This window comes from Nicotiana tomentosiformis, chromosome 1, assembly GCF_000390325.3.
Source record: "Nicotiana tomentosiformis chromosome 1, ASM39032v3, whole genome shotgun sequence".
NCBI classification, from domain to species: domain Eukaryota; kingdom Viridiplantae; phylum Streptophyta; class Magnoliopsida; order Solanales; family Solanaceae; genus Nicotiana; species Nicotiana tomentosiformis.
In genome coordinates this window covers 339,794-367,041 of record NC_090812.1, presented here as the reverse complement: position 1 = coordinate 367,041, position 27,248 = coordinate 339,794, and the positions used below count along the sequence as shown (strand labels likewise).

The following is a 27,248-nucleotide window of genomic DNA, read 5'->3' as shown; positions in this document are numbered from 1 at the left end:
CCCGTCTTCGATTCAGACCCTGACTACATAAATCAGGGGAGTTTTCTTTACCTCTTGCTTTTTATTTGTGTGTCATGGGGACATGCCACCATTCAAAGTGTGGGGTAGGGGATGTAAATATGAATATGTATGTTTGTTTTTGTTTTTTTTAATTGAAAAAAAAAATTATGACTTTTCCCGACGATGGATTTCTTCGACTGCCTTATTGAGGGATCAAAGTCGAAGATATATATTTTTTATTTTTCTTAGGTAGTGTAACAATTTCTCCTTGGTTTTGTTTTGTGTCATTGTTCTTTTTCAAGGGTTTTGCTTGAATCAGGTATAGTTAGCCTTTTTTTTTGTTAGGAATGAGGAAGTCTTGTGATGGTGTTAAATGGAGATAACTGCTCTTGACTTTGTTGTGCCTTGAGATTAGCAAGTGCCTTAGTTGTGACACCTAAGCTCAGTTCTTGAGTCATGTATAAGTGTTCTAAATTGTTTGATTTTGACTTTGCTACTCCTTTGACTAGAGAGTCAGGATAGATCTGGTCATAAGTAAGTTATGTGCTATGTGTGTGAGATTTTTTGTTGATATTTTGTACATGTCAGTTGATGGCTAGAATTTGCCCTGTGTGTTTGCAAAGCGAAATAAAAGTCTCGTTCAGTCTAGGAAATGATATAGGCATTTCTTTGTTGAGCCAGATATATGTCCGTGACCCGCCTAATTATTGTGTATCCTATTTAGCCCCTTTGAGTCTATCATCCTATTTTCTTTGGCAATCACACTACAAGCCTGACCCATTTGTTTGAATTGACTATATGTTTGAACTTTTTACCTCTCTTGAGCACTTGAATTTGCTATAAACTTGTAAAAGCTAAGTTAATGGATGGTCAGGTTTTTGAGTGAAACTATTGGAAAAGGAGAAAGGTGCATTGTTTGAAAAATTGTGAGATCCACTTGTAGGGAATTGAAAGAAAAAAAATGAGTTTGCTTGGAAAAAAAATTAGAACTTTGAAAAGAAAAAAAAATGATTCCTCGCTAGTGGTAGTTCTCGTCTTGTCTGTGCTTAAAAATATTGGGATCTTGATGTTATTATGTGTGAAGGTTGGGATTTGGTTCAACATAAGTGTGGGGTTTAGACCGCTAATATATATATTAAAGTGCTCAGGAAGGTGTAGTCACTATATCCAAATGTATCTTACTCATCCCACAGCCTACATTACAACCAATCAAAGTCCTACTTGATCCTTGACTGAATGAGCTCAATTAGTAGAGTATTACACTACGGACAAGCATATGATGTGTCTTCTGTGGTATATGAATTTTAATTCTGAGAGTGAGTGAATTCTTTCTATCTTAAGTTCCTATGTATTTTGGAATTTTAGTGTGTGTGGAACCACTATCTATCTTTGGTGTGAGGGTACATGATTTGCCAAGAAAAGGTAATGTCTTTAGCCTCTAAGTTATAGTAAGTGAGTAGGTTTTGAAATACGTGGCGTGTGTGAGTCGAGTCTAGAGGCTAGGATGCTATGATATGGTGCTTAGTCTACTTTAAATATTCTTGGCATGATGCATTAGGGAAGTTGTCTGATAAGAATGTCATTTTTATGTGACGTGTAGTTTGATTGCTCGAGGACGAACAATGGTTTAAGTTTGGGTTGTTGATGGTAGACTAGAAACACGTGTTTTAGTCGTAGTTTGCACTTCAATTACTGTATTTTACTTGTGTTTTAGCTTAAATGTCAGTATATTGCACTTATTATGTATTTTATGCCTTGCAGGAAGTGATTCTGAGTTAAAAAGATAATATGGAGCTAAATCGAACAAGTTGGAGCTTTGAAGTCTGAGTAAAAGCCCAAAGGATTAAATCAGGATCGTGTTCGGGCGTCAAGGACCAAGTCTGGATATCAAAAATCGAAGAAGCAATTTTACTGTGTAAAAAATGCACATTTGCACCACATGGGGCGGGGCGGCGGGGCGTGGCAGTGCTTTGTGCTATTGTCTGTCATAAACGGCTCTCTGAACTTCCCCACTAGCGCCACGCATGGGGGTGGCACTCGTGCACAAAATTCTGAGAGTAATTTTTTCTGTTTTGGCTTGGAAAAGGTAGTTTTGTCCGAGCCCGTTCCTACATGGTATAAATTAGGGGTGTTTATCAGGTGGATCGGGCGGATAATTACGCTTAGCGGTTCGGCTTATCGATTATCGGATTATAAATGTACTAATCCGCTAGCCATCCAATAAGACAACGGGTGGATTGGTATCAGATTGACAATTATCGGACAGTTATCGGGCTGTTTATCGGCTAAACCAAATAGAAAATTTTTGAACAATCAATACCAAACGCCAAATTCATAGTTCAAACAATCTTTGTTAGTTGTAGTAGCTTTTCCTGATTAGAAGCCAAAGACGACTGCCAATACCATTAGCTACGGACATACGACAGTTTTATTGAGAATTAGAAAGGATTTAGCCATTTAGGTTTTAATAGTACTTTATATACATTGGGGTAAAAGTATAAATATAAAAATTCTTAACGGGTTAACGGTTTATCCGATAAGAAAATTGAGTAATCCGTCCCCAAACTGTTTAAGTCATAAATCATAAAATCTCAATCTGTTCACCATGCATTACCCCGATAATATGTTACCAATAAGCCAATAAGCCTTTGGTTCGGTTCAATAACGGTTTTGGTTCGATTTGGAACAACCCTAGTATATGTGATGACCCAAAATATTATCTTTAAATTTAATAAGTTATTCTGTGTTCTAAGACCTCGAAAAGCACTATTTATCATTCCTCGACTTGCGTGCACAGTCCGTAAAATTTTCCTGAAGATTTTTATGTGAAAAATGGGTTAAAATATGAAATAGAGCTTTAAAACTCAACTGAGTTGACTTTGGTCAACATTTTGAACAAACGGATTCGGATCAGTATTTTGACAATTTTGGTAGGTCTGTACCGTGATTTGGGACTTGGGCGTATGCCCGGAATCGAATTCTGAGGTCCTTAGCCCGAGATATAAAATTTTGATGAAAAATTAAAAGTATGAAAGCTTAATGATTTTTAAGATGTTACTGATGTTGGATTTATTGACACCGGATCTGTATTTTGGTTTTCGGAGCCCGATATAGGTCCACTATAATATTTATGAATTATCTGCCAAATTTGGAGAGACACGGAGTTGATTTGACGTGATTCGGACGTCCGGTTGTGAAAGTATAAGTTTTAAAGTTTTCTTGAAAATTTCATTCGATTTGGGGTTCAATTCATAGTCCTAGGTGTTATTTTAGCGATTTGATCACGCGAGCAAGTTCGTATGAAGTTTTAGGACTTGTATGCTTGTTTGGTTTGGAACCCCTAGGGCTCGGGTGAGTTTCGGATAGGCTACGGGATGATTTTGAACTTAGAAAATCTGGTTTTTAGCTTCTGATGTCACCTGGTGCATTATGCTTCGCGATCGCGAAGCCATTCCTGTGATCGTGAAGAGGAAATTGTAAGCCGTGAGTTTTACCCTTTGCGTTCGCAAAGATAGGCACGCGATCGCAGAAGGTAAACTCCTAGTACACTGCGAACGCGAGGGATAATGCCCAAGCAATAATTATGGATTTGATGAATCGGGTGTTCAACCCCTATTTGGATTCTTTTGTGGTTGTATTCATTGATGATATCTTGATTTACTCCAGGAGTCGAGAGGAGCATGAGCAGCATCTTCGGAGTGTACTTCATACTTTGAAGAATAATCAATTATATACCAAATTTTCAAAATCTGAGTTTTGGTTAGACTCAGTTGCCTTTTTAGGGCATGTTGTATCCGCAGAAGGCATAAAGATGGATCCTAAGAAGATTGAGGTTGTTCAAAATTGGCCTAGACCTACTTCAGTTATAGAGATCTGGAGTTTCCTGGGTTTGGCAGGTTATTATCGTCGGTTCGTGGAAGGGTTTTCATCTATAGCAAGCCCATTGACCAGACTGACCCAGAAAGGTGTTCCATTCAGATGGTCAAACGAGTGTGAGTTGAGCTTTCAGAAGCTCAAGACCGCTTTGACTATGACACCAGTGTTAGTATTACCCACAGGTTCAGGATCGTATACGGTATATTGTGACGCATCTCACATTGGGCTTGATGCAGTATTAATGCAAGATGGAAGGGTGATTGCATATGCGTCGCGGCAGTTGAAAGTTCACGAGAAGAATTATCCTGTTCATGACTTAGAATTGGCAGCCATTGTTCATGCGTTAAAGATTTGGAGGCATTATCTCTACGGTGTCTCGTGTGAGGTATTTACTGATCATCGTAGCCTTCACTATCTGTTCAAACAAAAAGATCTTAATTTGAGGCAGAGAAGACGGTTGGAATTGTTGAAAGACTATGATATCACCATTTTGTATCACCCCGGAAAGGCCAATGTGGTGGCCAATGCTTTGAGTAGAAAGTCTATGAGTATGGGCAGTCTTGCGTATATTCCGGTTGGTGAGATGTCGTTAGCTGCAGATGTTCAGGCCTTGGCTAATCAGTTCATGAGGTTAGATGTTTCAGAACCCAATCGGGTTCTAACTTGCACAGTCGCTCGGTCTTCTTTATATGAGCATATCTGAGAGCGACAGTATGATGATCCTCATTTACTTATCCTTAAGGACACAGTACGGCAGGGTGATGCCAAACAGGTTGTTGTGGGGAGGGGGTGATAGAGTTCTACGAATGCAGGGTCGTATTTGTGTGCCTAATATTGACAGGCTTCGCGAATTAATCCTTGAAGAGGCACACAGTTTCAGGTATTCTATTCATCCAGGTACCGCCAAAATATATCAAGATTTGCGGCAACATTACTGGTGGAGGAGAATGAAAAAGGATATAGTTGCATATGTAGCCCGATGTCTGAATTGTCAGCAAGTTAAGTACGAGCATCAGAGACTTGGTGGTTTGTTTCAGAAGTTAGAAATTCCTGAGTGGAATTAGGAGCGTATCACTATGCATTTTGTTGTTGGACTCCCACGGACTCAGAGAATATTTGATGCAGTTTGGGTCACTGTGGACAGGTTGACCAAGTCAGCACATTTCATTCCAGTGGCAGTTACCTATTCTTCAGAAAGGTTAGGTGAAATTTACATTTGTGAGATTGTCCGCCTTCACGGTGTGCCCGTGTCTATTATTTGAGATCGAGGTACACAATTTACCTCACACTTCTGGAGGGCTGTACATCGTGAGTTAGGCACGCGGGTTGAGTTGAGTATAGCATTTCATTCACAGACAGACGGACAATCAGAGCGCACCATTTAGATATTGGAAGATATGTTTCGCGCTTGTGTTATAGACTTTGGAGGTTCTTGGGATCAGTTCTTGCCACTTGTAGAGTTTGCTTATAATAATAGCTACCAATCGAGCATTTAGATGGCTCCATATGAGGTATTATACGGAAGGCGATGTCGTTCGCCAGCTGGCTGGTTTGAACCGGGAGAGGCTCGGTTGTTGGGTACCGATTTGGTACAGGATGCCTTGGATAAGGTCAAGATTATTCAGGATCGACTTCGCACAGCTCAGTCTAGACAAAAGAGTTATACCGACCGTAAAGTTCGTGATGTTGCAGTCATGGTTGGAGAAAGAATATTGCTCCGGTTTTCACCTATAAAAGGTGTAATGAGGTTCGGAAAGAGAGCCCTAGGTATATTGGTCCCTTTGAAATTCTTAAAAGGGCGGGTGAAGTGGCCTACAGGCTTACATTACCACATAGTTTATCAGCGGTTCATCCGGTGTTCCATGTGTCTATGCTCCGGGAATATCATGGTGATTCGTCCCATGTTTTAGATTTCAGCTCAATCCAATTGGACAAAAATTTGACTTACGAAGAGGAGCCGGTGGCTATTCTAGCCCAGCAGGTCCGGCAGTTGAGGCTTAAGAGTTATCCTTTAGTTCGAGTGTAATGGAGAGGTCAACCGGTAGATGCATCCACTTGGGACTCCGAGTCTGCCATGCGGAGTAAATATCCACACTTATTCACCACCTCACGTACTTTTTCTAACTTCGTTCGAGGATGAATGTTTGTTTTAGAGGTGAAGAATGTGATGACCCAACATGTCATCTTTAAATTTAATAAGTAATTTTGTGTTCTAAGACCTCAAAAAGCACTACTTATCACTCATCGACTTGCGTGCACAGTTCGTAAAAATTTTCGAAAAGATTTTATGTGAAAATGGGTTAAAATGTGAAATAGAGTTTTAAAACTCAACTGAGTTGACTTTGGTCGACAGTTTAAGCAAACGGACTCGGATCAGTATTTTGATAATTTTGGTAGGTCTGTATCGTGATTTGGGACTTGGGCGTATGCCCGGAATCGAACTCCGAGGTCCCTAGCCCGAGATATGGAATTTTAATAAAAAATTAAAAGTTTGAAAGCTTAATGATTTTTAATAAGTTACCGATATTGGATTTATTGACACCGGGTCTGTATTTTAGTTTTTGGAGCCCGGTATAGGTCCACTATAATATTTATGACTTGTCTGTCGAATTTGACGAGACACGGAATTGATTTGACGTGATTCGGATGTCCGGTTGTGAAAATATAATTTTTAAAGTTTTCTTGAAAATTTCATTCGATTTGGGGTTCAATTCGTAGTTCTAGGTGTTATTTTGGCGATTTGATCACGCGAGCAAGTTCGTATGATATTTTAGGACTTATGTGCATGTTTGGTTTGGAGCCCCGAGGGCTCGGGTGAGTTTCTAATAGGCTAAAGGATGATTTTCTGCTATCACCTTGTGCATTGTTCTTCGCGATCGCGAAGAGGAAATTGTAAGTTGTGAGTTTTACCCTTCGAGTTCGCGAAGATAGGCACACGATCGCGGAAGGTAAACTCCCAGTGCACTGCGAACGCGAGGGATAAGCTACGATCGCGTAGAAGGAAGGAAGGCAGAAGCTAGGCACGTCAATTGTGCTACGCGATCGCACAAGTAAGTACGCGATCGCGTAAGGCTGAGAAAAGGTACTCCGTGATCGCATGACCCTTTACGCGATCGCGTAGAGTTAAAAATCTGGGAAGCCAAAATGTGCTTCGCAATCGCGAAGCCATTCCCGCGATTGCGAAGAGTAAAATGAACCTGGGCAAAAGTTGTTCTACGCGATCGCGAACGAATTTCCGCGATCGCGATGAGTAATAATCTGAAAAACAGAACTTAAGTTCTCGAAATGGGATTTCGACCTATTTTCAATCATTTCCAATTTTTGAGCTCGGGTAAGGCGATTCTTGGACGATATTTACGGGAAAACATTGGGGGTAAGTGTTCTTTATCCTATATCGATTATATTTCATGATTACATACTCATTTATATCATGAATCCGTGAATTTATGAGGAAACAAAATCATATTTTTATAAAGTCTTCCAAAAGTGAAAATTTAAGATTTGAAGGTCCATTTGACATCATAATTCGATAATTTTTGTATGGTTGAACTTGTAGCGGAACGGGTGTTCGGATTTTGCGAGTTTTTTTGGGATTTGAGACGTGGGTCCCACTGTCGAATATTAAAATGAATTTCAGATTTTTATCCGAAAAATTGGTAATTTCATATGGAATTAATTTCTATGATTCCTACTGAGTATATCGAATTGTTTGTGAATAGATTTGACGCTTTTGGATACAAATTCAAAGGAAAAAGTTGTGGTTGAGTAATTGATTGAAAATTTGCAAAGCGAGGTAAGTGTCATGGTTAACCTTGACTTGAGGGAATAGAACCCCTAAATAATTTGTTATGTGAAATACATGTGAACAACGTATAGGCGAGGTGACGGGTGTCTATATGTCGTCAAAGTAATTGTTTGCATAATTATTTGAAAAATCATAAATCATTTTAAATCATGAATTAATTGTTATAATAATTATTTCTCTCATATTCTTTGTCAAATATTAATTCTTGAATTCCTGCAATAATTGTTACATGCTATTTGATTTATGTGTATTAATTGTTATTTGAAATTTAGCATACTAAATATTAACTGCCTATTTTCTCCATGATTTTCATAATTAATTAATAATTGCCATTGTTTGCTCATAGATAAATTATAATTATTGTATGTCTTGATGCTTAATAGTTTCTCATTGGACGTGATATTTATTAGAGTAATTTTTATTATATTTATGAGTTGTTTAAAGTTATATTGGGGGAACGGGTTGTACTCCGCAACGGAAAGGAAAAGGAATATATATACATATTGGGGGATCGGGTTGCACGCCGCAACGGACTTATTAAAAATTTCATATTGGGGGATCGGGTTGCACGCCGCAACGGACTTATTAAAAATTTTATATTGGGGGATCGGATTGCACGCCGTAACAGACTTAATAAAAAGTCTATATTGGGGGATCGGATTGCACGCCGCAACAGACTTATTTAAAAGATTAAACAGACTTATTTAAAAGTCTATATATACTTGATTAAAATAAATATATGGGAGGATTGAAAATGAATATGTTGTGTGATCGAGTTGCACGCTGCAACGGAAATTGATGGAAATAATAATTGGTTATGACTGTTGAATTGACTTCAACTGTTAAAAATGAGTTACCTGATTTATTTCTATTATTGTTGTTATTACTATTATTGCGTACAGATTATTGTAAGTGACTTGCCTTAGCCTCGTCACTACTTCGTCGAGGTTAGGATCGACACTTACCAGTACATGGGGTCGGTTGTACTGATACTATACTCTGCACTTCTTGTGCAGATTTCAGAGTTGGTCCTAGCGGCATACCATAGACTTGCCCGGATTTCTGCTACCAGAGGAGACTTGAGGTATAACTACACAGCGTCCGCAGTTCTGAAGTCCCCGTCTACTTTACTTTAGCTGTGTGTTTGTTTTCAGATAGCTTTATTTTATTCAGACATTTATTTGTATTATTCTAGAAGTTCGTGTACTTGTGACACCAATTCTGGGATGGTATTTAAACATCGTTATTTTATAAATTATTCACTACATTTCAAACTTTACTTCCGCATTTAATTCTTTGTTATTAATAAATTTAAAAATTATTTTAAAATGGATAATATTATTCTAACGTTGGCTTGCCTAGTACGTGAAATGTTAGGCGCCATCAAGGTCCGAAGGTGGGAATTTTCGATCGTGACAGTATAAATATACCAAAAAGATATTTTTGAAGGGACTTTTGACCTTGGAATCTTTAGGAGAGCACTGGAGGCTACAAGATACAAGATTTCATCATCTTTTCATCAATTCAATATGGGAGTTTGGATTGTAACGTTAGATTCTTTCTTACTCTTTAATTATATTTGTGATGACTTCTTCCATGATTATGGAGTAATTTCCCTTAGGGTTTGATGGATATGGTGTTTTGATAAATATTTGTGGATTTTAACTCTAATTCTTAGCTTGAATTCATTTATGGAGCTTTGAATTGTTGCAACTGTATTCCCCGATTTATTTAATCGAAAGAGGAATATTTTGGTGATTATCTTTGTATTATTTTATTTGGTTTAATTAAGTGATTCTCTTAAGTAATCGAAAGAGCTTGTTGAATTGTTGAATAAATCAAGTTAGGAGAATATTTGAGAGACATTTTCCTGAAGACTAATCCATTTACGCATGCTTGCATATTTTCACAATGCTTATATTAGTTCACCTCGATAAAGGAGTCTTGACTACATGATTGAACTAATCATTGAGTGAATTCGTGAGAATCATTAGAACATTAGAAGTGAATTTAAATGGAGTTAGATCCCGAATAGCTATATATCTTACACCTTTCTGGTCGCAACCCTTAATTCTTATATTGTTTACAACTTGTTAGTTCAACTCTCTTCTCTATGATTAGATTTAGTTATTAGTAATCTTAATTTAGTAGTTAATTGTAGTAATAATCACTAAAAATCAAGTGTATATAATCCTGAATAGCAAATAAGCCAGAAATAGCTCAAACATTATTTAAATCAAATCCATGTGAAGACGATAATTAAACTATATTATCTTTGGCTAGCGAGCATCAATTTCGCGTTGTGTTTTGCGCTCGTCAGGATGATGGTTGTGGTCGTGGTTGGGGTGATGGGTGGTGGTAGTGGTGGCGGCTATGGTTGAGGATTGTGATGGTAGTGGTGGTTGATAATGGTAGGCGATGGCGGCAGTTAGTAATGAATGTGGATGATAGCATCTTAATGAAATTAAGTCATTATTATAGATCTTAATTTTACACATCTATTTACACTCATTAAGCGGTTGAGAAGTAAAAAAACAAACACACTTAATGATTAAGATCTGAATAATTAAGAATTAAATTTTAAAAACAAACGCATTTAATATCTGAGATCTGAATGATTAAGATTCATAACTTCATTAAATGAGCTCTCACCGCTCTAGGGACGAGCAAAAAGTAACTTGAGTAAATATGTTAAAAATGAAATTAAAATAAAATATTTTTCGTCATCAAAATTTTCCCTTTCCCCCCTTGTTCTATGCTTTGACTACTAGACAATGTCCTGTTTAGACTTGGTTAGGATTTATTTCTTGGGATCTTTATGAAGTGCCACGTGTCCAAGTTAATTAAAAATTCAAAACTTTTTGAGGTTATTTGCTTTCATTCTATCTTTAAGAATATTTATAAAAGTGAAATTAATAACAAGAAAAATAAGGTTAACTACTTACTATAACATATAACATGTTAGTATATAACATAAAAATTAAAACAAATTACATACTAATATATTGATAATATAAAAGTTCTTTGCATTATCCGCGTATATAAGGAAATGTTATTGAAGGGGACAGACTTACAGGTAAGTAGCCTTTAACAGGAAGATCTTTGCAAGGAGGTGTTTCCTCAACAGGTGCAAAGTCACCTGATAGAAAATGGCAAGCCTTTGAAGAAGCAGTATTGTACATTAATTTAACAATCACCTTCTCTAACCAATCTATGGCTTTTGCTCCAAACTTGTTGTTGGGCTTTGGTTTCACCACCACCCAACCCTCCTCACTTCTCTCCATTGCCACCTCCTCTTCTTTCTTCCCCATATATAATATCCTACTCTCAAGTTATCTCTCTTCCTACAAAAAATATATGTATATCATAAATGTGAGTTTGTGTGTGTGTTTGTGTATTATTAGATTTTTTGGGTTTTCATTGTTATATTTATTTTTGGGGTTGAAGTTTGAGAAAGGCCAATTTGTGGTAGGATGGTGTTTGTCTATTATGTTAGTTTGTAGATGGTGAAACCACCGGCCACGTCCTTTATAAAATACAACCAAAAAATATATATTTTCAGTTTTTTAAAATTAATTGTATATGTTCTGATGGTGAAACCACATGCCACTTTCATTTGTTTGATGCCAACGATCCCAACAATGGACGAATTAAAGGAGCTTTGGTGTTTTCTCAATCGATATCCGTCATTTGGATTTCAAGACTTCTCGACTTTATTCTTTTCTTTTTAATTAAATGTTTTTATGTAGCTTTTTTTCTCTTTTGTGGGAAAGGCTGAGATAAGGGAAGTATTTGATCTGAAAATCATATATTTTACACCCGTAACATACAAGTTAGTAGCTTTACGTTTGAGCTACTAGCCTTGTAGAAGTGAAATTGTAGCATATGCTTATTTAATTTGTCTATTTATGTATCTCGAGGGGGCTTTTGGGGAAATCATTTTCCTAATTATTTTTGTATGAGGTCTATAACTCTAATCTTATGGTCATTCGATTGTATTATTTGCTTAATTTGTATCTTTCAATGGGAAAAGCACATTTTGTGGGACAAAGAAATAACATGAGACAGAAAAGAAAAAATCCAAATTGAATACAAGTGAAAATAAACCCATGCTTACATAAGTGTAACCATTTGCTTTGACATACATCAAAAGCGTTTTGGCCGCAAAAATATTTTTTTTGTTGTTTACCTTCAATATTCGCTATCCGTATTAAGGTCTTATTAATCTAAATTCTCGTCGCATAAGGCTCATTAAAAAGAGAAGCGTTCGTTATCAATATTTTTTTTATCCCAAGAAAAAGATTTAAACTTGAACAAAGACATAGCAAACTCGTTATAAATTTGTAAAATTCAAATTAGAAGTTCTAAATGCACTGCCTTGAGCTAGCATTATCAACCCTAATCCAAACGCATATCTAATTGCTTTTTATCTAGCATAAGTCAAAGGAGAATAAGAGACTTCTAGCCCAACACAAATCACACTCAAAAACAAGTTTCCCATTTTCTATCTTCCTCAAACTTACTCTAATTCCTTCACAAAAATAGTCAATTTTAGACCTAATGTAATGCTAACTTCCCCAACACTCCTTACCAAATTCCCTTCTTTAGTGCTTAAAATTCTCTTAATGGCATCATAACAAAATGGCCCACATGTACATACCCCTCCCCAACTTCCCTAATCTCATCCCAAAAGGGGAAGGAAAAAAGAAACCCCAATAATATTTTTTCCTTTTTAATGACCCAAGTGGTAAACGTCTAAAGGAACGACTTAGTTTGGGTTGGATGTTTCCTAATATTCAAGAACTTTTCGAAAGGTCAAAGAAAACATCCTTTTGCTCTGATTATTGTAAAGGAAAATAAACTTCTGGAGTGTTCACTTAGGTATATCTAGTTTTATTTTGGGAGAAAACGTATCAAGTTTACATTAAATCAAGAATAATTATGCTTGAGTGATAAATTGAAATGAGAATATAGAGTAACTACAATAATAAGAAACTTAGTATAACCCTATAAAGTGGTGTTCGGAGAGGGTAGTGCGTACGCAAATCTTATCCATACTTTGTGAATATAAAGAGATTGTTTCCAGTAGACCTTTAACTAGAATATACAGTAACTATCTATAGTTTAGTAATTAAAGTATATGTAAAAATAAAGTGTCACTACTCATTGATTTTGATCATAAGTAACAACATTGAAGTGACTACGTTTTTACCGTTTTCTTTTTTCTTTTTAATCAAGTTCGATGCGGAAAAGATACTTTTGCTCATGTCACCTAAGAGGGTTACCAAATTGGTCCACGGTTTTTAAGTTCTTACAAGGATTATTCGGCTGCCTACCAACTTAAAATTAGTTTTTTAAACTATATTTTAATTTTGTAAAACTATTTATAGTCGATATAGTTTGTTTGTTTATGCCAGTAAAATAAAGATAAGTGTATGATATTTTATTTTTTAACCTGCCAAAAGAAATAGCTTTTTTTTTCTTGCAAACTTTGACTTGGGCTTAGTTCCCCGAGTTCTCTACAAATCTTTTGACTTTGTTGTCGAACCTCGAAGTAAATACCACGAATCAACGTTCATAGGTCAGTTATATAATCATTTCCCACACTAATATTGCTGCCTTAATTAATTTTCCCCACTAATATTGCTGCCTTAAGTAACATGCATGTTACGAACATTATATTTTGGACAAAAAAAATAAATTAAATTACTTTAATTTCATGTAACGTACGCTATTAAATCTCACGTATATTAGCAGAGGCGGATTCAATCAAGACTTAAACTTTATGGGTTCTTACATCGATTTCAAGTGTAGTAATTGAGTTCACACTAAAACAATTATAGATAGTTAATGGACTTCTTAATAGAATACACGATTTGCACAAAAGTTACTGCAAGTTTCTGAGAAACCCATAAACTATGCGCTAGATCTGCCATCGGGTATATGATGTACTTTTTGTTTACCCTTAAAATTGAATAACAATTAAACTTATAATGCGGTTCTAAGGATACGTGATTTTACTTAATACCAATTGATAAATATGAAGATTAATAACAGAAATTAACTATAAAGTAAAGCAAATCAGTGTTAGAATGGAACACAACTCTCGAGTTTGGATACCCTCGAACTGGTTGATGCAAGAATAATTAAAATATAACAAGCTGATGAACAATAGTATAAACAAGAAAGAGAATTATATTGCTTTGATATATGTGAATAATGTGTCCTACAGATGATTAGAATCCCTCCCCCTTAAATAGTAGAGGAATTTCACTTATGGTATAATTCTAATTACAGAAAAAAATCCTATGATTAGCTAATTAATCAATTCTGATTTGATCTGTTCCGAGATTTACGCCATGATCCTCGACCAGTTACGGATATCTTGCCTTTCTGCTATTGTGCTATCTTCGATCTTGCTCGATGTCTGTCTCATTTGGCTTCGATAGCTACTAGCCTCGATCTCGACATGTACCTTGATTCTGAACTCAATACCTTATCTTCGTGGTTTAGTCTGTTTCGTTATGAGGCCATCTTTCGATGCGACCTCCCGGTCTCGGTCAAATAGTAAAATCGGGTGGTCTCGATTTTAATCGTATACAGATAGTCTCCTCATTTTTAGGAGTAAAATGACAAAAAATAAATTGAGCCTTCAATTTTCTACCTCGACCTATCATGACATTATCCTCGTGACGTAAGCGACGGGAGTGACCGAAACGTTCCGTCGGTACAGTTTCTCAAGTCATTAATGAGTGTCAGTTAGTGGTCGGCCACTAGTGCCTTTGAACCGTCGCCGTGAATCCAATAAATAGACCCTTCCTCATTGATTCAAACTTTACTTCCTTCTAATCTCCAAAGCTTTTACATCTCCTAAGTTCTTCCCTTTTACAAATCTTCAGGTTTTGCTGTTAATTCTTTCTCAAACGTTAGGTCCTATTATCTTCCTCTTCTTCAAACTTACACAAAAATGGCAAAAACGTCGAAAACAGTACCACAAAAAGAAGTTGCTTCATTTTCTCAACCGGCCGGCGGGAAAATGCCGGTGGAACCCCGTCTTGAGGAATGCATTCCTAGGGGGTGCGTGCTAAATTCCGATTTCAAGACCGATAAAGCCTCGTCGATTCCTGGTCGATGTGAGCCAATGTCGAGGTATATATGCTCGATAACTGAGGGATACCTTAAGAAGGTAAAGAAAGACTTCAACTGGGAGGGTAAAGAGGTGGTGATCCCGACCCCCGAAGAAGACATCACCACCCATGTTGAAGGGTTTCTAAGTGTTTACACTTATCCTTTCATGCTGGGCTCCCTCGACCCCGTCATCGTTGATTTTTGTCGTCAATATCAAATAACCCTAGGCCGAATCCATCCTTCCTTTTGGCGCATTATTATTCTGCTCCGATTCTTCGTGAGCAAAGTCGAGGGGCTCCCTTTCACCCTCGATCACCTTACCAGTTTGTATAGCCCCCGCCTCTATCGAGGTGGGTTAGTAAAACTCCAACATTGGGCTACCAATGTGCTATTCTCGAGTATAGAAGAGGACAAGGATTGAGGCTGGATGGGCCGGTTCATTCGTGTGAGAACTTCTGACCTAATCCCAGCTGAGAAATAGAACATGGATCGTAAGTATCGTCTCACTGTTAGCTTCCATGTAATATTTGTTCATTTGTATTTTCTCATTGATGTCTTTTACCATGATGTAGCGGTCGCTTGGATGCCCCGTGCGATTCCCAACCTCGAGAGCTGGGTTCGAAACTTGGCCACGATCTTTACATACGCCGAGCGCTCATAGCGCGATTTAGCAAAGGGTCGATGGGAGGCCATGACTCATGGTAAGCTCACTTTTTGTGTAGTTGATGATTTAATTAAGATGCCCTTCTTCTACTTATTCAATTTTCTCGTGTACAGACCTAGGCAAGGATGCGGTCATGAGGCCCCCGTCTGATGAAGAGGAGACTTCGACCCCGGTTCCGAAACTAGCGAAGGATAAGAAGAGGAAAAGGACCTCAACCTCCGAGGATCCAAAACCTAAGAAGAATTCGGTTCGTAAGCCGAATAAAGACATTGTTATCCTGCCTGCAAATGTGATTCAACAGCTAAGGGAGGAAGAAGAAGAAGATAAAGATAATGGCTCGGAAATGGTGGCACGAGTGAAGAAAACCATCGAGGCCCCAAAGGCCGCTGAGTCGGTGGTGGTTGAGGAGATTCCGTCTCGAGCCGAGGGGGTCTTGGAAAAGGACTCGGGAAAAGTCCTCGAGTTATCGAAGATGCCTCCCGCCGAGATGAGCAAAACGCGGGTATGTCTGAAGGGGCCGACTCCGAGACCCTTCGCAGCGAGGAGAACGCTCCAAGTGGCTCACTTGGGGCAATAGATATTGGAGACTCGCCGATTCTCACTGCATTTTCCGAGGAGGCAATTCCGGAGGCCCAAGCTATGAGGACTCCCGAAGTAGACGGGGCCCATGGAGGGGAGGACCCCTTCCGTGGCTACTTTATCGGGGTCGAGGATGCTACCGACCTGAATTAAGCATCGAGTCTCTTCGATGAAGCTCAACAAGCCTTGAATTGGGTGAGTCTCAACTCCCTTTGTCGATATCATACATAGTTTATTTCTTCTCTTCCAGTCTAACTTCCTTTCTTTTTTTCGTATAGGCTTTGGCGCTCCATCAGGAGGCATTTTCAAAGTCCCGAGCAGAGCTGAGATGATGTGAGGCCGACCTCCGAGGGCTCACGGAGGAGAGAAATGCCCTTAAACTTCTCAGTGGGTAAAAAGAAAAGGAGATCAAGGACTACCAAGCTGAGTTAGCCAAGGCTCGCCAAGATCAGACCAACCTGATCGAGCGGATAATGAAAATCTTAAAAGCTCATGGGCTCAATTCGGGAACGGTGGCTAACATTTCAATCTCACAGCTGCAGCAAAAGGTCGACAAGATCGAGCAATTCTGCGAGGAGGTCGACATGATGAAGGTGGAGTCCTTGGGGTGGAAAGAAAGTATGGACCGCTTTGCTGCTGAAAAAGAGGCTCCTCAAGCCCAATTGTCGTCGGTCGAAAGTCAACTTCGATGCATGAAGGAGAAGATCTCAGCTCAGGCAAAGAAAATAAAGGAGCTCAAGGCTAGATTGGCTTCCGAACTTGCAAAGGCCAAATCTGAAGCCAAAAAGGTAAAGGACGAGGTAGAGACGATCGTGGCCGCCGCTCAAGTCCAAGCGAGAGAGGCAGTTGAGACCGCTCAAACTCGAGCACATTAGATTGATGAACTCGCCAAATGCCAATCTCGGAGGGAAACCCTCGAGGAGATCCATGCTCGAGGTTCCGATCTTATCGATGAGATAATAAAGGCTAAAGAGAATGAAGCTGATGTTAGATCGCTGGCCTCTTCCGATGATGATGATGGCAGCAAGAGCGAGTCCGAGAATGGGGAGGACTCGATGGAGAAGAAGTTGCCTCTGAGGAAAATTAGGAATCTTAGGCTTTTTTTCTTTTTTTTCTTTTTTGTGCGGGACCCTGATTGGTCCTTGTAAATATTTTCGTATAGATAAAAGATCTTTTTTCTCTTTGACTTGTCTTTATTCTATTTAATGCCTCGTGAAAATTCTATTTCATTCATGCTTTCATGCCTTATGGAGATTTTGCTCAAAACTTTGGGACTTTAGGCAACTAGACCGAAGTCGGACCAGTGTAGTCTTTAAAATTGAGTGAGTACTTACTCGAACTCGAAGTAGAATGCCCCTTAGGTTTTAGTTGAGTAAGGACGATTTCTCGAAATCAAAAAATAAAATTGCCCTTAGGCTCTTGAATTAGGCCGATATTGCCTCAAAAGAATGGCTTTTCCCCTTTTTCGGCTTGAAATATTAATCATAAAAATTTGTAATGCCTTAGCACGAGATAAATTTGTACCCATTAGGTTTTTCTAGGATTGGTGTTATCGAAATCCTTTGCTTTGTTATGCCTTAGCACAAAATTATCCGGGAGTTCGATTAATTCGCTACCCCTTAGGGTTTTTCGAGGGTCGATATTATCGAGACCCTTAGTAATTCAGCTGAGGGTTACCTTTTTAAACTAGTTATGAGAATATTTGAGGGCCTGTTTTATAACGGAATTCGGACGTCTCCGAACCATGTTAATTTGGCTGTAGCCTATAGTTTGGGATTTGCCCCTTAGGCTTGTTTACCTATTATACTTCGAACTCGTTCGAAGTGTCAGTCCCCTAGTGGGGTGGTCGTGGCCTATAAAATCGAGGATTTCTTTTATAAGGTATTACGATTTCGAGGTTTAGTAATTCGATCATGTCGATATTTTGGACGGCTGTCCCCGAGTATAGGGTAAATTGCTTGAACTTTAGTTGTGATTGGCCCTTAAGCCAATTTTCACAATAAATCATAAGTATGAAATTGTAAAGTATAAATTTCTCTAAAGCATGGAACATCTGGTAAGGAAAAATACTTCTTTCAATAGATTATACATGCGTACATGTTTTGCCATTAGGGCTCGAGTAATCTACATGGACACAGTTCATTTGACCGTTTGGTCCTTTACCTATCGAGACCCTATCGACACGAAGTATTTTTCTTGTAACTATCCGAGGGTGATGCCCCCCCTCCAGTATTCGAGGTTGATTGTAAAGGAGCCTCGGATACTGTTGAATTGCTCTAAATTAGCACGAATAATGGTTGCCTCGTTAAAAACACCGAAAAGAACCCATTTGGGATAAAAATCGGTCTAAGGGAAAAAGAGTGCAACGCGTGCTTTTAGACCTAGGGACTTTGTGTTTGAAGAATCCTTTGGTGCCTTCGATTAAACACCTGCAAATGGTTAGTATAAAATATAAACGAAAATGGAGAAGGTCGTACCTTAGCAGTAATATCATTTAAGGAGTGATATGTTCCAATATTTTGGTAATTGTTCACCGTTCATCGTGCCAAGTTTGTAGGATCCCCTTCTGATGATATCGAGGACCTGATACGGTCCCTCTTAGTTCGGGCCAAGTTTTCCTTTGTTTGGGTCTCGAGTATTGAGGGTGACTTTCCTCAGAACCAAGTCCCCGATTTTAAAGTGTCGAAGATTGGCTCTTCGATTGTAGTACCTTTCGATTCGTTGTTTCTGTGAGGCCATTCGAACGAGGGTGGCTTCCCATTTTTCATCTAGCAATTCTAGGCTTGTATTCATAGCCTCGTGATTTGACTCTTCTATTGCGTATCGAAACCTGACGCTAGGTTCCTCGACTTCAACCGAGATCAGAGCTTCGGCGTCATATACTAAAGAGAACGGTGTTGCCCTCGTACTGGATTTTGACGTTGTTCGATACACCCAAAGGACTTCGGGCAATATTTCTCTCCATTTTCTGTTAGCGTTGTTCAATCTTTTCTTTAGATTTTGAATAATGGTCTTGTTTGTCGATTCGGCCTGTCCGTTCCCACTAGGATGATATGGCGTCGACATGATCCTTTTTATTTTGTGATCTTCGAGAAACTTTGTCACCTTGTTGCCGACGAATTGCTTTCCGTTGTCGCATACGATCTTGGCAGGCATCCCGAATCGGCATATAATGTGGTCACATATGAAGTCTATGATTTCATTCTCTCTAATTTTCTCGAAAGCCTATGCTTAAACCCACTTAGAGAAATAGTCAGTTATAAACAAAATAAATTTAGCTTTACATAGGGCCGATGGTAGAGGGCCGACGATATCCATTCCCCATTTTATGAATGGCCATGGGGATAAGACTGAGTGGAGTTGCTCTCCGGGTTGGTGAATCATCGGCGCATACCTTTGACATTTGTCACACTTTCGAACAAACTCTTTTGTATCCTTTTCTATATCGGCCCAATAGAATCCTGCTCTAATGACTTTGTGAACCACTGATTCGGCACCAGAATGATTTCCGCATGTGCCCTCGTGGATTTCTCATAGGACGTAGTCGGTATCTCCTAGTCCCAAACATATTGCCAATGGTCCATCGAACATCCATCTATATAGTGTTCTATCTTCGGCCAATGTGAATCGTGCGGCCTTCGTACGTAGACTCCTCGATTCCTTAGGATCCGATGGAAACTTCCCGTTCTTTAAGTACTCGATATATTTGTTCCTCCAATCCCAGGTTAGACTTGTGGAGTTGATTTCGGGCATGGCCTTCTTCGATTACTGACCTTGAAAGTTGTACGACAGTCCCCGAGCTAATCTCGTTGTCTTCGACTGATGACCCCAAATTTGCAAGGGCATCGACCTCGTTGTTTTGTTCTCTAGGTACATGTTGTAAGGTCCATTCTTTAAATTGATGTAAAGTCACATGTAGTTTGTCCAAGTACCTCTGCATTCGATCTTCTCGAGCCTCGAAGGTTCTGTTGACTTAGTTTACCACAAGCAGTGAGTCACATTTGGCCTCGATGGCCTCATACTCGGCCTCATTGCCTCATACTCGGCCTCATTGTTAGTTAACTTGGAAGTTTTGATAGCTTGTCTAATTGTATTACCCGTGGGCGGCTTCAAAATGATGCCTAGCCCGGATCCCTTCATGTTCGAAGCGCCTCTGTGAAGAGGGTCCATACCCCCGATGATGTATCCGACTTTAATAATAGTTCCTTTTCGACCTCGGGTATGAGGGCTGGCGTAAAGTCAGCCACGAAGTCCGCTAAGATTTGAGACTTGATGGTCGTTGGGGGTCGATACTCGATATCGTACCCATTGATCTCGACGGCCCATTTGGCCAATCGGCCCGAAAGTTTGGGCTTATGCAAAATATTGCGAAAGGGATAAGTAGTCACCACACAGATCGGGTGACACTGAAAATATGGTTTTAATTTCCTAGAGGCACTTATTAGGGCAAGCGCTAATTTTTCTTAAGTGTGGGTACCGGGTCTCGGCCTCACCTAAAGTTCGACTAACATAGTAAATAGGAAATTACGTACCTTGCTCATCTCGAACTAGGACACCATTTACCGCGATCTCCGAGACTGCTAAGTACAAGTAGAGTTGCTCGTCCGCTTTCGGAGTATGAAGCAGCGGCGGGCTCGAGAGGTACCGCTTTAATCCTTCCAATGCTTGTTGGCATTTCGGGTTTCATGCAAAATTGTTCCTCATTTTGAGCAGTGAGAAGAACTTGTGACTTTTATCTGAAGATCTCGATATGAATCCACCTAGGGCGGCTATGCGCCCTGTTAATCTTTGTACGGCCTTAACATTGTCCACGACTATGATGTCTTCGATTGCCTTGATCTTATCAGGGTTGATTTCGATCCCCCGATTTGATACCATAAAGCCGACGAATTTGCCCGAGTCGACCTTGAATGCACATTTCTCCGGGTTGAGTTTCATGTAGTATTTCCTTAGTATATCGAAGGTTTCCTGCAAATGTGTCAAATGGTCATGTGCTCGCAGGGACTTAACTAGCATATCGTCAATATAAACCTCCATTTATTTACCTATTTGTTCTTCGAACATTCGATTTACTAAGAGTTGATAAGTGGAACCAGTATTATTTAGTCCAAATGGCATTACGTTATAACAATAGGTTCTGTACTTAGTGATGAACGATGTTTTTTTCCTAATTCTTAGTGTTCATTTGTATTTGATTGTACCCGGAGTAGGCATCGAGAAAACTAAGGATCTCGTGGCCGGTCGTTGCATCGATCATGCGATCAATATTCAGCAGAGGAAAAGAGTATTTAGGACATGCTTTGTTTAAATATTTATAGTCTACGCATTCTAAGTTTATTTCCCTTTTTAGGGACTACGACCACGTTTGCTAACCATTCAGGATATTTTACTTCCCGAATGGATCATATTTTGAGAAGTTTGGCTACCTAGTCCTTGATGAATGCATGTTTTACCTCGGACTGGTGCCTTCTCTTTTGTTTTACCGGGCGGAGTTTCAGATCCAAGCTCAGTCAATGTGTAGTGATCTCCGGCGGGATCCCTGTCATATCTAGGTGGGACCAAGCAAAACAATCCATATTATTGATAAGAAATTTAATGAGTTTTTCACTGAGCTCGGGGGTTAACCCCGTACCCAGGTATAACTTTCGATCGGGTAGATGCTCGATCAGTATGACTTGCTCCAGCTCTTCGATTGTCAATTTGGTGGCGTCGGAATACTCGGGGATTATGAAGGATCGAGGGGTCCAGTAGTCATCGTCCTCGTCCGTTCCCTGCTTCTCCGACTGAGTCGAGACTGGTGGTTGTGGTTGCTATTTAGCTTCGTGTTTTCCTTTGGAATCCGATCCCTTTGTTGACGAAAGCACCGATACCGGTATTACTTTGTCGACCGCGAACATCTCTTTGGTAGCTTGTTATTCCCCATACACCGTTTTTACTCCATCCGGTGTTGGGAACTCCAACATTTGGTAAAGGGTTGAGGGGATCGTCATCATGTTGTGAATCCAGGGTCTTCCGAGCAGTGCGTTGTATCTCAAAGTGCCCTCAATCACATGGAACTTTGTTTCTTGAATAGTTCCAGCTACATTTATTGGTAGGATAATTTCACCTTTAGTTGTTTCACTCGCCATGTTGAAGCCATTAAGAATCCGAGTTGCGGGTACGATCTGATCTTGTAGGCCGAGCTGCTCCACGACCCTCGATCAAATAATATTGGCCGAGCTTCCTGGATCTATTAAAACATATTTAACTTGAATTTTATTCATATGGATAGAGATTACCAAAGCATCATTGTGGGGATGTGAGATTCCTTCTGCTTCCTCATCATTGAATGATAAAGTGCCTTATGGCACGTAGTCTCGAGTTCTTTTTTCCCTGGTGATTGATACTTTAGTGCGTTTGAACACGGGCCCTTGTGGAATATTGACCCCACCAACGATCATGTGAATCACGTGCCGTGGTTCTTCCTACTCGTTTTTCCTGTTTGCATCCCTGTCTCTGAAATGGTTTTTAGCTCGATCGCTCAAGAATTCTCGATAGTGACCTTAGTTGAATAGACGGGCCACATCCTCCCTTAGTTGTCTACAGTCTTCGGTTCTATGACCATGTGTACCATGGTATTTGCATATTTTATTGGGGTTTCTTTGGGATGGATCGGTTTGTAGGGGTCTGGGCTATATAGTATCTTTGATTCTCCCAATGGCTAACATAATACTTGATGCGTCGATGCTGAAGTTGTATTCTGATAATCGTGGTGCTTCTGTGGGATCAACATGTTTATCGAAGCCACTTTTTCTCATGAGCCATCGAGAGCTCTGTCCTCGATTGTTCCTTTGATCATTCCGGATGGGATTGTGTCCTGGGCCACTGTTTCTACGATCTGCGTTGTATGGTTGATACCGATCTCCGTTCAACCAGGGTTCTATGTCGATATCCCTTTGAGTTCTGCCGATGGGTCTGTTTGGATAAACGAAACCGGACGGGGTCCCCAATTGATCATCCTCGACCCTAATCTTTGACTGGTACCGATTATGTACATCAGCCCAAGTTTCTGCTGGATATTCAATTAAATTCTGCTTTAGTTGTCGTGATGCCATCGAACTTCGTTCGTTCAAACCTTGAGTAAAGGCTTGAACATTCCAATCGTCTGTGACAGGTGGTAGTTCCATGTGTTCCATCTGGAACTGAGATACGAATTCCCTCAACATTTCGTTGTCTTTTTGTTTCACCTTGAAGAGGTCCGACTTCCTAGTCACAACCTTTATTGCTCCGGCATGTGCCTTTACGAAGGAGTATGCAAGCATGGCGAAGGAATCGATGGAATTAGGCGGCAAATTGTGGTACCAACAGATTCAATCTCACCGTCTTCCAAGTCATTCCCTTTTATTGCGCATGTATAAGAAGTGGCGTGCTCTTTAGGGTCGGTGGTCCCATTATACTTAGGAATTTCTGGCATTCGAAATTTCTTCGGATTGGGTTTCGGAGCCGCACTTGGAGAGAAAGGCTTCTGTACGAATTTCTTTGAATCCATACCCTTTAGAATCGGCGGTGCCCCCGGTATTTAGTCAACCCGGGAGTTGTATGTCTCTACTTTCTTGTCATTTGCCTCGATTTTCTTTTCTCCCGATTCAATCCGTTTAGTGAGCTCCTCGAGCATTTTCATAACGGCGGGGCCAGTCCCCGATTCGTTGGCGTTCGACCTTTCCGGCACATGCTCCGTCCTGTGGATGACTTATGGTTCGATCCTACTCGGTGTTCGGTGTTGATTTTGTCGTTGTGCTATAGCGGCTTGTTGACATGTAATATTTCGAATATCAATTGGAGGCTAACTCTACCATCTTCTCCGCCCTGCGTACCTCGACCACCTGATCGAACTTCCCTGCGTACGCTACCTTCGGGATCAACGCCTAAATTTGCATTTAGGGCGACATGTGAACTGACATCGATGGGATTTGCAATTGGTGCTCCCTCGAGGTCAGCCTAAGGCGCCTCGATCCCTGGGGCGGCTATATTGTCATTTTTTCCGTAAAATCCGAGGTCGTTGTCACCATGTGTAGGCGTTGCTTGTGAGTTTGACATGTTTATCCTGAAAATAAAGATTCTTACGAGAACAAGTGTAAAGCAGTGTGTGTTATTGGAATCAGTATTAAGCAATCACTATTATCCTTAAAATTGGATAATAATTAAACTTATAATGTGGTTCTAAGGATACGTGATTTCACTTAATACCAATTGATAAATATGAAGATTAATAACAGAAATGAACTATAAAGTAAAGCAAACCAGTGTTAGAATGGAACTCAGCCCTCAAGTTTGGATACCCTCGAATTGGTTGATGCAAGAACAATTAAAATATAACAAGCTTATGAACAATAGTATAAACGAGAAAGAGAATTATATTATTGTGGTATCTGTGAACAATGTGTCCTACAGATGATTAGAATCCCCCCCCTCCTCCCTTAAATAGTAGAGGAATTCCACTTATGGTATAATTCTATTTACAAAAGGAAATCTCATGATTAGCTAATTAACCGTTTCTGATTTGATCCGTTCCGAGATTTACGCCATGATCCTCGACCAGTCACGGATATCTCGCCTTTCTGTTAATCTTCATGGTTTAGTCTGTTCCGTTACGAGGTCATCCTTCGATGCGACCTCCCGGTCTCGGTCAAATAGTAAAATCGGGTGGTCCCGGTTTTCACCGTATACACTTTTCTTATTCCAATTCCAGTGAATTACATTTCACGCTCACATATTTACTTCAGTAAATTGAACTTCAAATCTAAGAAGAAGAAAAAGTCCTTCCCGCTTAAAGGCTATCAAATGAAATTTTAATTAATTATATGGTTATATTTATATGGTTGGAGAAGCTAACTACTCTTTCCAAACCATCTTATAGTAGGTTTAGTTACCACGCAAGAGTTTGTTGAAATGGTAAAAGTTCTTTTATCCTTAATCAGTGATTTCATGTTCGAATCTTAAGAATAATTGAATCCTCTTCTATAAGGGGTATTAATTAATTTTACAACGCGAATCTGAATAGTCCAACCAGGGGGTTCCGGACAGTACTGAATACTTTAAAAAACAAAATTAGGTTTAGCTAGATGAATTAGGAAGTTGGCCGTTTCTCATAAACTTAACTCATGCTTGTGTGATGTCAACAAGCACAAGGAAAGTAAGAAACCATTTTTGGGAGAAAATGCTAGTCCTTTTTCAATGTCCTAGTTGAGATATACCAGAATAATCAAAGTGTTGACTTCTCACATTTTGTGCTAAAAACAACACTTTCTCTGATTAAGGACCATTATTTTCCCTCTTTAGAAACCTTTTCATTCTTTCTCCAAGTCATTTTTTATTTTCTCCCTCTATAAATATGTATGATACTTCAAGTTGAGGTAGCACAAGTCCTCTTTCATTTTATTCTTATTTCCTAATTAAGTTTAATTTCGAAAGGAGAACAAAGAGAATAAAAAAAAGAAAAAAAAATGTTTCTTAGAAGCCTTCTTATCTTACTACTAGCCACTTGTTTGCTTTCAACCTTTTGTAATGGAAAGAAGATTGGAAAACCTATAAAACGTGGTAATAGTAGTGCACCAAAAATTGATGATGTGAGGAAAACGCCACAAGCAATTATTGATACACAAGCTTTTGGAGCCAAAGGTGATGGACTCACAAATGATACAGAGGTAAATTCTTTTTCGTTTTTTAACTAACTTTATATTTCTTGCTTGCTTTATTTTTGTGAAAATTTTATCCACAAGAGGTATCAAACTGCATGCAGTTCCACTATAGCAGACTTTTGTTTTAGTAGAAAATGATACTGAAATAATCAGTTTTAATTTCAGGCATTTATAAAGGATTGGAAGAAGGCATGCAAAACAGAAAATGCTGTGCTTTTGGTGCCAAGGCACAAGAGATATTATGTTGGACCAATTAAACTTCATGGTCCTTGCAAGAAAGGCCTTAGAATGATGGTGAGTTCAAATTCATGACAAGCAAAAAAAAAAAAATCTACTTAAATTAGAATTGACTTATAATTTATTAGTAATTTTCTTTTCCTAATTACCTTTCCAATTTCGTCCTTGATATTTTTTTGTCATTTAGATAAATGGAGAACTCAGAGCTTCAAAAAATATATCAGATTATGAGCAAGATAGAAGACATTAGCTTTTATTCCAAAACATGAAAAACTTTACAGTTGAAGGTGTAGGAAGCATCGATGGCAATGGAGAAGTATGGTGGAAACACTCTTGCAAAATTGATAAAACAATTGTGAGTATTAGTGTAATGTAAAAGAAATAAGTGTGTTTTTTTTATTCAAGTCAAGTAATTAATATAGTATTATTTTTTCTCTATTTTCTGCAGCTATGCAATGCGAAAACACTAATAGCTCCAACTGTAAGTTTCAATCCCGCCTTTTCCATATATAAAAAGGATAGTCTAGTGCACTAAGCTCTACTATACGTGGAGAAAAAGGATCAGACCACTTTTTCCACCGTAATACCGTATATCATCAGCATATTTAAAATTCAGCAATGAACATTACTAAATATATATATTCATTTGACAGGCTATGTTCTTTAACAATTGCACAAATGTGACAGTAAAAAACTTAGAGTTCAAGAATCCACAGAAGATGTATTTGACAATTTCTGAAAGTGAGCATTTTGAGGTTTCAAGATTGAGACTTACAGCACCAGCTGATAGCCCCAACACTGATGGGATTCATGTTTCTGGGACTAAAGATATTGATATTCACCATTGTTATATTGAAACAGGTTTAAAAATAAATTGGCAATAATTTTTCTGGGAAAATATTGTGCTTTAATTAATTACTTGCTTCTTTTTTCTGGGAAATGTAATTCACCGGAATTGGAATAAGAAAAGTGTATACGGTTAAAACCGGGACCACCCGATTTTACTATTTGACCGAGACCAGGAGGTCGCATCGAAGGATGACCTCGTAATGGAACAGACTAAACCATGAAGATTAACAGAACGGTGAGATATCCGTGACTGGTCGAGGATCATGGCGTAAATCTCGGAACGGATCAAATCAGAAACGGTTAATTAGCTAATCATGAGATTTCCTTTTGTAATTAGAATTATTCCATAAGTGAAATTCTTCTACTATTTAAGGGAGGGGGGGAGGGAGATTCTAATCATCTGTAGGACACATTGTTCACAGATACCACAACA

The 27,248-nt window shown here is 39.0% G+C and overlaps 3 protein-coding genes across 4 annotated transcripts in view; 2 read left to right on the top strand and 1 right to left on the bottom strand.

Annotated features, from left to right (window-relative positions):
- The window catches only part of LOC104087179 (carotenoid 9,10(9',10')-cleavage dioxygenase 1-like), a 29,367-nt gene extending 18,295 nt beyond the window's left edge, over nt 1-11,072 (bottom strand). The window contains exon 1 of one of the 2 annotated variants that reach the window (XM_009591583.4): nt 10,756-11,072. In XM_009591583.4, coding sequence (XP_009589878.1) covers nt 10,756-10,992 — 237 coding nt within the window. In that variant the 5' untranslated portion in view covers nt 10,993-11,072. The remainder of the gene's footprint in view (nt 1-10,755) is intronic. The other variant, XM_009591586.4, reaches the window with a different exon arrangement.
- Nucleotides 11,073-25,477: 14,405 nt separating this feature from the next.
- On the top strand, nt 25,478-26,313 carry LOC104084965 (polygalacturonase-like). The gene is made up of 3 exons (XM_033653104.2): nt 25,478-25,735; nt 25,895-26,023; nt 26,154-26,313. Exons 1-3 carry the CDS (start codon nt 25,535-25,537, stop codon nt 26,214-26,216), a joined length of 393 nt encoding a protein of 130 aa, XP_033508995.1. The 5' UTR covers nt 25,478-25,534; the 3' UTR covers nt 26,217-26,313.
- On the top strand, nt 26,232-26,850 carry LOC138904165 (polygalacturonase QRT2-like). The gene is made up of 3 exons (XM_070192697.1): nt 26,232-26,321; nt 26,415-26,447; nt 26,620-26,850. The coding sequence occupies exons 1-3, from the start codon at nt 26,232-26,234 to the stop codon at nt 26,848-26,850; spliced, it is 354 nt and encodes a 117-aa protein (XP_070048798.1).
- The last annotated feature ends 398 nt before the right edge of the window (nt 26,851-27,248 follow it).